General features: G+C 35.0%; 2 protein-coding genes across 10 annotated transcripts; one reads left to right on the forward strand and one right to left on the reverse strand.

Annotated features, from left to right (window-relative positions):
* Window positions 1-396: 396 nt before the first annotated feature.
* Window positions 397-7,941, forward strand: LOC117222972 (guanine nucleotide-binding protein subunit beta-like protein 1). 9 transcript variants are annotated; one of them, XR_013034563.1, is made up of 7 exons: window positions 397-1,273; window positions 1,354-1,532; window positions 2,166-2,484; window positions 2,663-2,884; window positions 4,094-5,169; window positions 6,423-6,652; window positions 6,820-7,941. XR_013034563.1 is itself a non-coding variant. In XM_033475044.2 (5 exons), the coding sequence occupies exons 1-5, from the start codon at window positions 1,130-1,132 to the stop codon at window positions 6,471-6,473; spliced, it is 915 nt and encodes a 304-aa protein (XP_033330935.1). In that variant the 5' UTR covers window positions 397-1,129; the 3' UTR covers window positions 6,474-6,733. The 9 variants fall into 9 exon arrangements, 3 of the variants coding, with proteins under 3 accessions (XP_033330935.1, XP_076381710.1, XP_033330934.1); XR_004490804.2 differs by lacking the exon at window positions 6,820-7,941 and having other exon boundaries at window positions 4,094-4,372; window positions 4,429-5,169; window positions 6,423-6,733; XR_004490801.2 differs by lacking the exon at window positions 6,820-7,941 and having other exon boundaries at window positions 4,094-4,372; window positions 4,440-5,169; window positions 6,423-6,733.
* Window positions 7,942-9,981: 2,040 nt separating this feature from the next.
* LOC117222971 (tigger transposable element-derived protein 1) lies at window positions 9,982-14,796 on the reverse strand. Its single transcript, XM_076525587.1, has 2 exons — window positions 14,573-14,796; window positions 9,982-13,717 (listed from the first exon to the last, which is right to left on the reverse strand). Exon 2 carries the CDS (start codon window positions 12,306-12,308, stop codon window positions 11,226-11,228), a length of 1,083 nt encoding a protein of 360 aa, XP_076381702.1. The 5' UTR covers window positions 12,309-13,717; window positions 14,573-14,796; the 3' UTR covers window positions 9,982-11,225.

The following is a 14,796-nucleotide window of genomic DNA, read 5'->3' on the forward strand; positions in this document are numbered from 1 at the left end:
GCGAGAATAAACGTAGAAATTGCTTTACTCTGATTGGCTGATAATTTAATGTTAAGACAGGATTCACTGCGGATTGGATGCGCAGTAAAATAGTGGGGATGCTTGCAAAAGTGAAAGAAGATAGAAAAAACGTGCAAAACCTGAGGTATTACTGTATATAGATTTACTCTCTATTTTATGCGTAAAACTAGGCAAAATTGATTACAAATTTTAAAAGAATGTTCGAATATAATCTTTCTTGAGAAGATTCATAGTATAAAAATAATTTACTTTTAGATGTATACAGATATTGTTAAATTATAATAAAATAAAAGCACGGACTAATCAGAAAGCGAGTACGACCTACAAATTTTGACGTGATGACGCTCTATACCTAGCATAGTGTTAGAGATCTTCAGTCTACATACTACACACTACATGCCGATCTCAAGACTACAAAACAGTTTGCTGTGGCATAAATCACACTGCGTATAATTCTAAACTTATTCTACTTTCGTTCAGAATGTAAAGATTGTTAAGAAATTGAATATTTGTATGTGATTAATTGATCTATAAAAGTTAATAATTTCTGTAGACCTTTTTAAGCCGTGTGTGAAGTGTAATCCTTACGTTTGAACAGTGACAGTGCAAAATTCCAAAAATTCTAACGGTCTAATTCGAAACTTAGACAAGTTTATGGGTGATAAAAGATTTCACATGTTCTTGGTGCCATTATTTATAATACAAAACATGTTATAAAAGCTATTTAGTGTGTTTGTAAACGGAGAAACGAAATAATGAATTATTCCCATTTCCGTCTCTCGTCCTATTATTCAACTTTTCGTTTATATTAGACTGCTTAGTTCAGTGTTTCTAAATTTAGTTTAATGTTTTGAAGGTACATTCTGCAATGTTTATAAACTTACCAAAAGTATATATCAAATATTTCTAAAGTATTAAATACAAAGATACGTATCAATTTTACCATTTACTATTTATTTTACATTTTACTAAAGGAATCAATGAACTTTTTATAATTACAAGTAAAATGTATAGTGTTCAAAATTAATTCTATAAAATTGAGGTTCAGAAGTTATAACTAAAGTATAATGTGTATATGCCATAACAAGATCAAAAAAACTTCACACTAATGGCGTTACTTCCGCCGGATCCTATATACCTTTTCCGAAGTGATATGGGAAGTATTCATTCTATTCTTTTTCAAATAACTTCCCATGTAGAACTACTTTATGCAGGTACTGGTAAAGGAAATGTTCATGTCTGGAATTTAGAAGTAAATACAATTTTTTTAATTCTTCTTACATTTTCATATATAATAATTTACGTTATCAAAAATATTATGTTTCATGTAAGACAAATCGACAGTTGTGTCAGTTTAGATCAGGTCAAGAGTCATGTTTAAGTTTACAAAGTTTGGATGGAGAGAACTTGTTTGTACAACATAAATGTGGTTTAATAAATGCATATATAAGAACCGAATCCGACTGGATTAAGTACAAATCAATTGATATAGATTTTTATCATTATTGCAGGTATTAGTTATTTGTATATAAACAATTATCCTTTTTATAGTGGTAACTAGTAAGACTTTACCGTTGTCTCCCCTATCCCATACCTTCGGCACATAACATATTCGTTTTGGCAATATTTTCAATCTGGAAATCCCGAGCTTCGAGTAGGTTGCACACGGTGCGGTGCATGTCACGAATGCGTAGGTATACGCAGAATTCATGTAGTAGTAGCAGCAGCGAAAGTTTTTTGAATATTATTTATTTTTGCCAAATATAACAATTTCATTTCGTATTTAGCATGTCAAAACAAATAGAATGGCGTACTTTATGTATTAAAAGCTTGCGGGGGGGGGGGGCAACAGTAAAGTTCAGCCTTAGAATAGTAGGGCCGGTTACTGTGGGGTTACCATTTCTTTGTTTTCGATCATAATTAACTTTATATTTATTGAATAAAATATATTAAATCTTTTTTATTCAAAAATAAGCAAAACAAAAGAATTTAATATGTCTTATTCCATAAACATAAAGTTAATTATCCCCAAAACCTAACCACAGGCCTACAATAACCGTTTACACTAGTCTATAATATCGTAATCTAACTTGTTTTAGTTTAAAAAATTGCTAAACGTATTAAAATTAAAATATCAATGACAGGTTTCAAACATTTTCTCAAAATGAGCTATTTGTACCACTTAAGGAATCTAAAGTTGGAATATTATCTACAAATACATTTAGCATGGAGTTAGAACTGAGTCCTCCAAACATTGAACAGTTAGGAGAAGTGATGGTAATCAAACCAATGAAACATAAACAATTGGTTTTAGTGGGTTATGAATGCGGCAAATTACTTTTATGGGACATTAGACAAAACAAGATTTTAAATTACTTAGTAACTGAACCATGTCCAATGGCTTTGGATTTTGATATTACTTTAATGAAAGGTATAATTTCTGGACCTTCAGATCAGTTACAGGTAAAATATTTTTATTGTTATCACTATTTGTAAGAATCAAGAACAATTCTTAGAAAACATAAGATAATTTCATTGAAGATGTATTTATTGAATTTTTATTTGATAGAATAGGTTTTTTATAAATTTAAAAATGTTATCATCATATTTATTATCACAGTAATTAATTTCTCATTCGTAGGTATTTACTTTGTCAGAAAATCATATATTTTGTGATAGAACAAAAATTAAATTGACAAATCCTGGCACATCTGTAATCACTATAAGGCCTGATACTAAGATTGTAGCAATTGGAGGATGGGACAGTCGAGTTCGAATATATTCTTGGAAAAATTTAAGACCATTAGCTGTTCTGGACCAACATAGAGATACAGTACAGGACATTGGATACTCTTCAGATAAAGTAAGAACATATGATAAACGTATAATGGCTACAGCTGCAAAAGATGGATATATTGCATTGTGGAATATTTACAATTAACTTAACTCAGATCCTAGTACTTAAAGTTTGTCAAAATTCATTAGAGAATTTAATTATAAAATGCTCATTATAGAATTAAGAATAAAAATGAAAAAAGTCTAATGAGATATATACCTCATCATCTGACTGGATTGATGAAGATGAAATATGGGTTGTATTATGTTGAATAAAGTTATACCTTCATCAGTAGTTCCTATCAACACTCAATTCTTCAGTTTCTGTCTACGAAAGTATATGAACAACAAAACAGATATTTGTATAGTTTCTTATATCTAACTTCTTATTTTAAACAAACATAATAATTATTATTTATTTGCGCCGTCGCGTGTAAAAAAAGGCTTTGTAAAACTTAGAAAATTTTAGAATGTCGAAAATCGAATTGATGTGATTTTCCAACGTATGCTGAAATATATAAATAAAAATTGTCTGCTGCACATGCTTAAGTCTACAATGCTTAAGACAATGTAGCTTTATGGGAAATCTGTGGGTTTGGGTTACATAGATTTGATTAATTATTTCACATCAGACGTGTGACGAAATTTCCCAGTTGAATGTATTTGGGGTCCTGAAAAGGGCCAATTGGTTTGTTAAATTCCTTTCTGCGGAACACCCATATTGGTTATATCTGCACCATACAAAAGACCAATAAACTCGATGATAATTCTTTAATTTGTGTTAATTAATTGACTTAAAACAAATACTTCGACGTTTGTTAATTTTTTTGCATAACTGGGCAGAGGTGGGACTGGGGTTCACAAATACCATCATCTGCTTGCTGCTTAGTCGCCTTCAAGCAGGCTAGGAACATTTGTGTCGTATGGGCTAAATGAATAAATCATTATAAATTTTGATAGTTTTCTGTTTGATCTTCTCCATCTCCTTGGCCTCTGCCTCATGGCCTCAGGAATTTTGAATATTCCTGCAATCAATTGTTCTCCAAGATTCGTCCAGAATATTGATGAAATATTTTATAGTGAATTTTTTATATAAACTCGCCATATCACAGCCAGACTGCATGAGCTTCTGCACGAATCTATGGCGGTAGGCACGCTTCATTTTGAGAAATACCCCCTGGTCCATAAGTTGGATGAGAGTAGTAGTGGACAATCTCAAACCTGCTGTCCATTTCAGATTGTCCTTCCACCTAGTGGGTGCAGAAGTTGTCCAGTAACAGGATCACCCTCTCAACGACCCCCTCCTCCAGTTGCTGCTGCCTTATGTTGTCCTTAAAAAGCTGGAACCACTTGGAAAATATTGTATGGTCCACCCACGCATTACTTTGTGTCATATATACCACCGGCATGGTTACATATACTTTCAACGGTTTTGTATTCGTCGGAGTTTTGAAAGTCTTCGGCGAAGATGAATTTTGGTTCGCTGCTGAGATTACCAGGAGACTTTTTCGTGCTGGTAAGCATCTTCTCCTTGCTCTTTGGTTTCCTGGAAAAGGTGCGTGCACTGATGAGGTCTCTCCGAGCTGTTCCAGTGAGGCACCATTCGTCAGAGAAGTCGTTTGTTTTTTTTTTGCGGAGCTGCTCTCACATTTTCAAACATAGACACTACACAGATCCCTGGAAGATCCGTACACCGGCCTCCACAAGGTCATCAAATGCCTCACCGACAAGATGTTTGTCATAGATATGCACGGAGTCGAGAGGACTGTCTTCACGGAAGGGCTTAAACAGGCACACATTAAGCTGGACGACCCGGCCGCGGCCGACTCGGTCAATTAACTTTCTTCCAGCGGAAATCTTGGGAGAGGGAGTGGAAGCAAAAACTCATGCTGCGGCCAATGTAACATTGATGCCGCGAGGGTTACGCTTTCTGACTCCCGTCGCAGCATCTCGCTCTCCTTCGGCTCGATGGACCTTAGGCGCGTACCGTAACTATTCATGGTGCATTAGGGTAACGCTCGTATCAATAGATTTCCACATTATCCATGAGGTACTATTGTTGATGCGTTCTTTTTGTCAGTGGTATCCCCTATAAGCCCATTCGCACTGTGTCGTGCGATAATTTCGGATCGACGATAAATATGGAAAATAAATCTAGAAAACAGTTTTTGATTTGGTTGACAAAATTTTATTAAAGTATGGGAAAACATTGATATATCACTAATATCCACGGGAAGATCGGACGTAACTGTTCGCATCGCAAACAATGAAGCCGGGAGCAGGATCGCATTATCAATGCAACAACAACATTAGGTAACAACAAAAATATCATTATTGGAATAAAAAAATTATAAATTAATAGAAACAACAACAATAACGTCTTGACGCTTCGCGCGGTTCCGGCCACGGAGTTACTTTAAAAAATAATTATTTTCGTGGAAAGACGTTGGTATGATTATACAGGTAAAAGTTTGTAGAAATCATTTCACTTTGAAAGAAAGCGCGATGCGTTGAAAGTCAAAAGATATTAATTGTTAATTATATAAAACGTTGACAATTCTCCTTAATCAATCGAATATTAATGTTCAGATAAATTATAAGCAATATTTCTTATAGGCAACAGCATTTTTAAGTACGAGAAATGTACTATTGGTAAAATAAGAATTTATAAACATCATTTATTATTCACATGTTATCCGCAATTTTTCAGTCATTTCTGGTGCTTTGACAAAAAATGTTTCGGACAAAAATTAATTAGTACTTAGTTAAACATAAATATAAAAAATTTAAAAGAAATTTTGTTTAAATGAAAAGTTCAACGACCTACATACAACTGTTTTTTACGTCTTAAAACTGCTAAAACTGTTGTGAACAACTAATTCATCGATTGGAATCACTGTGTGAAGTACTGCTAAGCCAGACTGCTCGATACTGCTTGGGATTATTCGAGACTTCTTGAGACTATTCGAGACTGCTCCAGACTATTCGAAACTGCTCGAGACTATTCGAGACGGCTCGAAACAGCTCAAGACTGCTCGAGTCTGCTAAATTGCTCGAGACTTCTCGAGGCGGTTCGAGATTGCTGAGACGGCACGAGATTGTTATAGACTTCTCGAGACTGTTCGAAACTGGTGGAGACTTCTCAAGACTGCTAGACTGCTAGACTGCTCGAGACTACTCGTGACTTCTCGTGACTTCTCGAGACTGTACGAGACTGCTCGAGACTGTACGAGACTGCTCGAGACTTGTGACTGCACGAGACGGTTCGAAACTTCTCGAGACTGTTCGAGTCTGCTCTAGACGGCTCGAGATTGTTGGACTGCTGGAGACTGCTCGACACTATTCGAGACAACTCAAGACTTAACTTCATTGAATAAGGATTGCGAGCGGTAGCAAATGTGCAGTAATTCGAAAGAGTCGGGAATCCATTCTCCGACTTATTCAATTCATCGGATCTCCGCAGCACATTTGTAGTTACACGCAATTTTTGTTTGAGGATACGAAAAAAATCTTCGTGTTACAAATCCCCGACAAGGTATGAAATAATATTTTTTCTTTTCTCACAGAACAATGGACGCGCAATTGACAAAAAAATTGAAAAATTGCAACATCGATGATGACATCGCCGCTGTCACCGCCGTCATAGCCGATGGCAAAACATTTTCTTGTGCGGTTGCGATCACAACTGCATATAATGCAGGGAAGATGGCTGGAATTGGCTGTCAGAACGTAGATGCGATCGCAGTCGCTTACGCGACTGGATTGAGGGCCGCTGCCACCGACTCATCAAAATCATGTAAATATATGTACAATAATAAGTGATGAATGCTTTTTGTGTATAATAACGAATAATATAAAATACATACTTTTACGAGGATGGTCCCAGAAGTACCCGATCAAACAAAGAAAACACAAGAAATTTGGGAACAAATATCTTTATTTTTCAACATAATCTCCTTTTAGCTTTTCCCAGCGGTGTTCAATAGCTTCGATACACTGTTTATAGCAAGAACCATCGAGAACTCCTCAAAATAGCCATTAACAGCAGACTCCACCTCTTCATTATTGAAAAATGTTTTACTACCGAGCCATTTTTTCAAGTTTAAAAAGAGCTCCCCCTCCCCTCCCCCCGAGGGAACTAAATCTGGCGAATAGGGTGCGTGAGGGAGCAATTCGAATTTTAACTCCTGGGAACGGTGGAACGAATGGAATGATAATAATTACGCAGCGAGAACAATAATGATAAATAATATGACTAAGGCGCAATTACTTAAATACAATCATGGGCGGATAAACTATGGACAATGATCAAACTGGATATGGTCGCGGGAACTGAAGAAATAAAATCTAGAATTCTTAACGAAATAACAAATTTGAAAATGGATAAGGACGAAACCGTTGATGCATTTGTAAACAGAGCAGAGGCGTTAAGAAACCAATGCAAACAGCTCGGGAAGGATATTGAAGAGAGAGAATTCGAATTAAAAATGTACATATTAAGAGGACTCTGTCCCGAATTCAATCCAAATGTACGGGTTTTAGAAACGCAAAGAAATGTATCAATATTTGACATAAGATTTGCTCTAAAACAAGAGATCCTGAGGAGAAAAGGAAACGCTCCAAAGAAGGGCCTAAGAGTAATATCTATTATTACAACTGCGGAGCATAGGGACATATGGCTGCAGAGTGCAACCAAAAGAAACGTTGCTTTAATTGCCAACTCTTCGACTACATTGCATTGGAGTGTCGCGAGCCGAGGAGGAATCTATCACCTGCGAGAAGAGGACAGGGAGGAAATTCCCAGGAAGGAAGCCGAGGAAGATTCACGAGACAGCACCCTGGGAGAAATGAAACAGCACTGAGGACTGATAATGAAGCCGTAATGAGAGTAAAAGAAATTTCGCTAATGGACAAACTGTGTGAGGTAAGAGAGATTCAAGTTAAAAAGCAGATTACTTTAGCGATTTGAAAATTAACTTGTACGCTAATTTATTATGTCTTCCTAATTTTATTTGGATTCGAAAAACGCAATTCGTGTCGTACAACTTTCGAATTTTAATTTGATTAAATAAAATACTTCAATTTTGATACATTTTTGAGATAGGGTTGACATGACAATCGAAGTATTAATTCATACTTCGTGCGCAAGGTGATGTAAGGAGACGACTGCCTGTTTTCGAAAGGGTTTTTTAATAGCAATATCGCAATATACATCCGTTGTAATTCTAAGTCGTTTTAGCTGTAACGAAATGTCAAACGCTGTAATTTATGGTCAGTTTACCACGATTTTGCAAATTATTTAAACTTTATAGACGCTGAGCCTGATTCTATTCTAGACAGTGCGTTTGTCACATCGTTGTTTTTTCCGCTGATGTGTCGAATGTCAGTCGTACATTGCACTCAATGTCCATTAAAAAATCTTCTTTGTACGGTAATAGATAATGGTCATTAATTGTACTGGTATTTAAAGCACGGTAGTCTTTGCAGTAGGGTTAATACAAGAATAAGAAGTTCTCAGAATGTTAATTTCCAACTCAAACACTGCCCGAAGTTTTAGGGCGTTGTAAGGTATTTATGAGACGCTGATCCAATTGTATCTCTTCTTCATCAAATCGAGGCTTCATCTACATTTCTTCATTTGAAATCGTGTGAAGGGCTAATGTCCGCTGGCCCTTTCAAAATCGTAAATGGCCCTGGTACATCAAACTCGAATTCCGCTTTTGCGACTTTTTACGTCTGTGGATAATCTGCACAGTTTGCAAATGATCAGAAAGATCAGCTAAGTCAAAGTAGTATCAATAGAATGGACAATATCGTATTTGATCTTATTCGAAGCCACTACGATGTTCGACAAGTCTGCCAACAGGTACTCATAGGGACTTTCCTTCCAATATTAAACAGCGATGTCGACTGGTCCAGTAATTGACGGTTTGTCAGGTCTATCAGCAGCTCGCACTTAAAAAGGAAATCAGCTTCGATACATCTACGATAAATTTTTACTGGAAACGACTCTACATCATAGCTGCTGCATTTGCCGCAAACATTTCATATCTCGACTTCGTGGTTTGGCATTTATTGTGCGTGCGAGGATACGTCCACATGTTCAAGAAAGTGTTCACTAGATATATTCCTCCTTCGTCTGTTGATCGACGACGGAGATCCATAGGTCAACATTGATCGCCGTATTAACTGGTGTGTATCCTAGTTTCCTGAGTCATTCTCTGATCGCATCGCTTCTTACATCTAGTTCAGATGTAAGGTAGGTGCGACCTAAAGTAGGTCTCGCACTCCAAATTTGCAGTGAGACCCCACCTCTCATGCTGTCGAGTTTCCTCTTCTCCGTGTGTTTGAGCGTCTTCATAAATATCTGTTTGGGCGATACCATGTGCCAGATTGCGATAGTGCCGACACCTGCAATTGGCAATCTCTCTTGTTTTTTGTGGAGCATCTCAAAATCGTTTTGTCTTTAGAGGGGCTCGCGATTTCAGTTTGAACAATACTCAAGCGGATTCTGTCGCCTATTTATGCTAGCCTGCGTCTGTTTTAGTTTCTGTCTCCTATGTTTTCCTTTTCTTCGATAGCCTCTCGATACGTGGATTTTGGGGCACTGAAGATCAACGGTCCCACTCCTTTTTTAGCGTTCCGTATTTCTTATTTTCCGATGTGTTGCTTGCTAAAAACGTCCGCACTTGTAGCATGTATATTGACTCTAACTGCGCTGTAGAATTTGGTTGTCTTGTTGAAGTTGTTTAGCGGGATTTTTGCGGCTCGAGTTGATGGAACCAGAACGATGAAACACGATAAATGTATACATCGATGCAGCTTATCTTCGAAGTCGCCGGCGAATCTTCTAACATTTGCTTACATTCATGTTTTTCATTTAGTCTCTTCTCTATACCGTACAAGAAACATAAAACACTAAACTGCGATCAAGTCAAGGTCACCAAATAAAGTCGCAATAAAATCACAGTGTCGTTTTTCTCCATTTTTATTTTTTAAACTACTTAATGAGAACAGGTCTACCGCCACGTATTATTCGTATATATATACACGTTATCTCTAATAGTCGTTCTAGGGTTTCGCTAGTTGCTAGCCACAACATTATAATTATATATTCATATTCCATTGGCTTTCTTCAACTTTACTTTCATGTTTATTGATCTTTTATTACAAAATAAATAAATCAAGTCATGTACATTTTTTTCAGGTGATTGTACTAAATTTTGTTATAAAATATTCACATATACATACTTCTCCTGTTAACTCTTTGACTACAACGTCACCCACATGTGGCTGACGGAATTATTTACTCAAATTTGAAAATTTATTTGTGCATTAGTGTATTTTAGATCTTCCTAATTTTATTAGGATTCGCAAAACGTAAGAAAATGTAATTACAACGTATCTTCTAAATTCTAATTTGGCTAAATAAAATACTTTGATTTTATACAATTTTTAAGATGGTTGGCGTGGCAGTCAAAGTATTAATGGGTCTTCTATAAATCATAAATTGTCTACACCATTCAGTTAAAAGAAGTCCTATATTAACACTGACTAACTGTTCATCAAACAACAGTTTCGAAACGTTTGAAAGTATTAGGAATGATTGAAAAGCAAGAACATTGAGTGCCGTAAGAGTTGAAGCCGAGAGACTTCAAACTACGTCTTTTCACGTATAAACAGCTGCTTCAACGACAAAAAAGGAAAGTTTTTTTTCATCGTATTGTGACTGGCATTAAAAAGTGGATAAAATAACTAAAATAACTAAAACACTAAAATAACCCTAAGCATAGAAGATAGTGAGGTAAGCCCGACCATGCATCAACATCGTCGGCAGTACCGAATATCCATGGTTCGAAGCTTTTGCTCTGCATTCGGTGGACGGCTCAGCTGGGTGTAGTTTATTGTAAGCTGCTCAAATCGAATTAAACCATCACGGGAGATCGCTATCAATTACAATTGATGCGCCTGAGCCGAGAATTGAAAGAAAAACGACCGCTATACGAGCAGAGACACGACAAAGTGATTTTGCAATATGATAATGCTCGGTCACATGTTGTACAACCGGTAAAAACCTACTTGGAAACGCCTAAATGGGAAGTTCTACTCCACCCGTCGTATTCACCAGACATATTAATAATAACTGTACATTAGAAAGCTGCATTGACTTCATGTATAATTAAATAAGTGCAAAATTATATTCTACATTAAATTGTTTTATTGTGTATCATCCTTGGAATTGTCTAGTATCGTGGCCTACGATGGTGGTTTTTCTCTACTTCCAAATAACAAATAATATAAAAAAGAATTAATTTATAAATAATTCAAATTGGCTGCAAACTTTTATCATTGTATGCATACTTAATTATTTAATTTTCTCTGCCCAAGAAAAATATTTTTATTCCCTGCACCATGCATTGTATGCAAGCTGGTGCTTTTGCACTGTAAAATATCAATCTCTCAAATATTACACGTAATTCATTGTTCCCAGTTGCGTTATTGCTCCCTCCATAAATTTCTTGCGGTTCTTCTTGAAGGTCCGACGGTTCTTCTTTTATTTCTATGTCTCCGTCTTTTCTTTCTGCTTCTTTACAGTTTAATAAAAATTGTGTAACATGTGCCGGAGTACATTGTTCTCCTGTGATCTCACTTATCATGCCTTGCCAATCAGGTACAAGCTCTCTTGTTTTCGACTGAATGGGACTACTAGCAGGATTAATAATTTTATTCGATGCATTTTTAATATCGCTTTGTGTAATTTCCGACCAGGATTCGGATAAAATGTCAATGCAGTTTTTTATTGTGTAATCGGCATAAAATTCATTTATTCCTTTATCATACGTTAAAACACGCTGCAGGAGTTTCTGGCGGAAAATTCTTTTTGTTTTCTCTACGATTCCTTGATCCATCGGTTGAAGAATAGATGTTGTATTGGGCGGTAAATACATAATCTTAAAATCTTTATCTTCTTGTAGCAAAGCTTTATGAGCTTCGCAATTATCTAACAAAAGGATTACTTTCCCTGATATTTGTTTTTCCTCCTGATATTGTTTTACAGATGGTTTGAAATGGTTTTCAAACCAGTCTAAAAATATTGTTTTGTCCATCCATACATTTGTCTGCGATTTAAAAATGACAGGTAACGAAATTTCGTGTTTCAAAGCTCTTGGGTTTTTATATTTGTAAATTACAATAGGCATAATCTTATGTGTGCCTAACGCATTTGCACATAAGCCAATTGTAATTCTATCTTTTTTCGCCTCATGTACACCAAGATTCTTTTCTTCTTTTCCAACCAGTGTTTTCGTCGGAAGAGCCTTCCATACGAGTCTACTTTCGCCCAACTTGTAAACATTTTCCAAACTTATATTTTCTTCCTCTATTATTTTTTTAAAATTAATTGCAAAAACATCCGCTCCATCCTGATCGACACTAGCTTTCTCCTCGTACATCTTTACCAAGCTTATGCGATGTCGTTTTTTAAAATTTTGCTAACCAGCCACTATTCACTTTAAATCGCGAACATAACGACAAACTTTCTTTTAATTCCGTCGCTTTTTCTAATATAAGAACATAGGTCATACGGTAACCAAGTATTCTTCCTTATACGAACCATGACAATAATTTTTTATCTATTTCGTCATATTGTGGCTTTACTATTCTTTGTCGCTTAAGTTCGCATTTACTTTTATCTGCAAACATATTAAGTTTTGTAGTATCTTTTTTAGAATGCGATGAAAATAAAAAAATTAAATCATCGTTTTTATTCTAGCATTACTATGTATACATAGTAATATACATCGGCATGCTGGCAGCTGCCCTTTTTGTCGACTGCCCCGAGTTTCTGTAAAAATGACCCGCGAGGCTCGAAGAATCGCGACTTTGTATTCTCAGATCAGCCGGTTTCAATTCCGACCTCTGAACATTTCTAGGAGGAATTACTGTATAAAGGCGAGCCGCGAGGCTCGAAGAATCATGTCTTCTAGTCCTTTGAAATACACTTTCAATTCCGACCCCGAGACTTTTAGGGAAAGATTACTGTAATAAAGTCCTATAATACATTATAAAGAATCATGACTTGCAGCAAATATGGGACCATGGATATTGCCATAATCGAAAAGAAGTAATATTTAATGTAGTGGTTAAGGTTGATTGTTCATGTTAATATTTAATGTAGAATGTGCATGTTGATATTGAGTAAGAAATAGTTTTTATTATACATGTAATGTGTGTATATAGCTGGTTAATCGATAAAATATTTATATCTTAAAATTAGTAAAAGCAGTAATATATACTAAAAAAAACAAACTATAAACATCATATAGGAATATAGAAATCCTTGAGGAAATACAAACAAAAATGATTTTTAATATTCCAAATGACTATTGACTAATAGGTAATCATAAATTCCTACTAAAATGTAACTGTGACTAACAAAGGTAGTGTTGTCAAACATGATTAACAAAAGTAGTTATGACAAACATCTTCTTCAAACATGCTTGACTGTGTTGCAAAATGCAATTCAAGAACTCAAAGAATGTAGATATTTGTGTTGTTAAACTAATGCTACATGTACAGAGACTTCTCTGGCTTCATTTTTATTGAGTTTGAAATTTTCTTTTTTTGCACTGTTAATAAATGTAATGTTTATGGACATGGATAAGGCAAAAATTATTTGTTTATTAACATTTCCTTTTGTATTATACAATATTAAGTAAATTCTTATGTAGCATATGGAGACCTTTATAATCGATTACATGTCCTTAGTAATTTAAAAAAATCTACATACCTATTGGTAGAAGAAACTGTTTGCTATTTAATTGTAACTGATATCTGCAAAATATTATTTATGAGTTTTTATCTGAAACAAATATTATTAATTTTATAGTAAAACAGACAAAAGAGAAAATATAGTACTTGCTAAAGTTGATTTTGAAAGTATTGATATTTCCTCTTATTTGAATAGATTAACATGCTTCTGACCCCTAATTCTATGGGTAATTAACAAAATATGTCACAAATATATTTTTATTTTTTTACAAATATATTTTAAATTTCTTTGTTAGTTCAAGCTATCAAAGGCTGCAACATCCTAGAGGCATTTCCTTCTCATATATTACTGAGCACCCAGAATATTTAATAAATTATCATCACGATTTATCTTTCTTATGTAATATTGCCAGACATTACAGGCAAAAAATAAGTGTTTCAAAATATATTCATACTTTTAATCAATTATTTAATCAGGGTTAAGTATCTTGCTATGTTGAATGTACATCAAAAGTGACTTATTTAGTCATATGTATGTTAGGGACTATTATACATTGCATTAATTAATATATCAATTTTATTTTCACTTAAAATTTTTGTTAATACTATTAGGTCTCTTCAACTTAAAAATCACACGTGTCAATAATTTGGAACGTGGAACAAATTTTTGTTTAAGGATACCTTTTCAATTTTATACTCTTCTATATAGAATACTGTTCATCACAAATGCAAGCACATGATGTGAATCATGGAGGCTATAATCATGAGTTTATGGTTCCTGTATGCTTATAACTAAAATAAAATGTTTGTAAAAATAATACGAAGCACTGAAATATTTTAATCTATAATCCATTGACAACACAATTTCCTATAGTTCATTTTTATTTAATTTGTTTAAAAAGTCAAGTACGCACAACGCAAAGTACAAAAACAGTTAGTAACTCACCTAAAGAGGAGATATAAGAAGAATAACTTTTAGTTAGCCTTTTGTCCTGAGGAGTTGCTTTACTTGTCCACACAGTTCTCTCTTGGACGTTTCAATGGCCTGTTTCAATGAAACTTCACAGAACTGACTGTGGATAATGCAACTGGATGCAACGATGCAGCACTTGAAAATGATTTTCAGCTAAGCAGGGAAACTGAGGCCAAGTATAAAAAGAACTATTCTAG

This window comes from Megalopta genalis, chromosome 12, assembly GCF_051020955.1.
Source record: "Megalopta genalis isolate 19385.01 chromosome 12, iyMegGena1_principal, whole genome shotgun sequence".
NCBI lineage: Eukaryota > Metazoa > Arthropoda > Insecta > Hymenoptera > Halictidae > Megalopta > Megalopta genalis.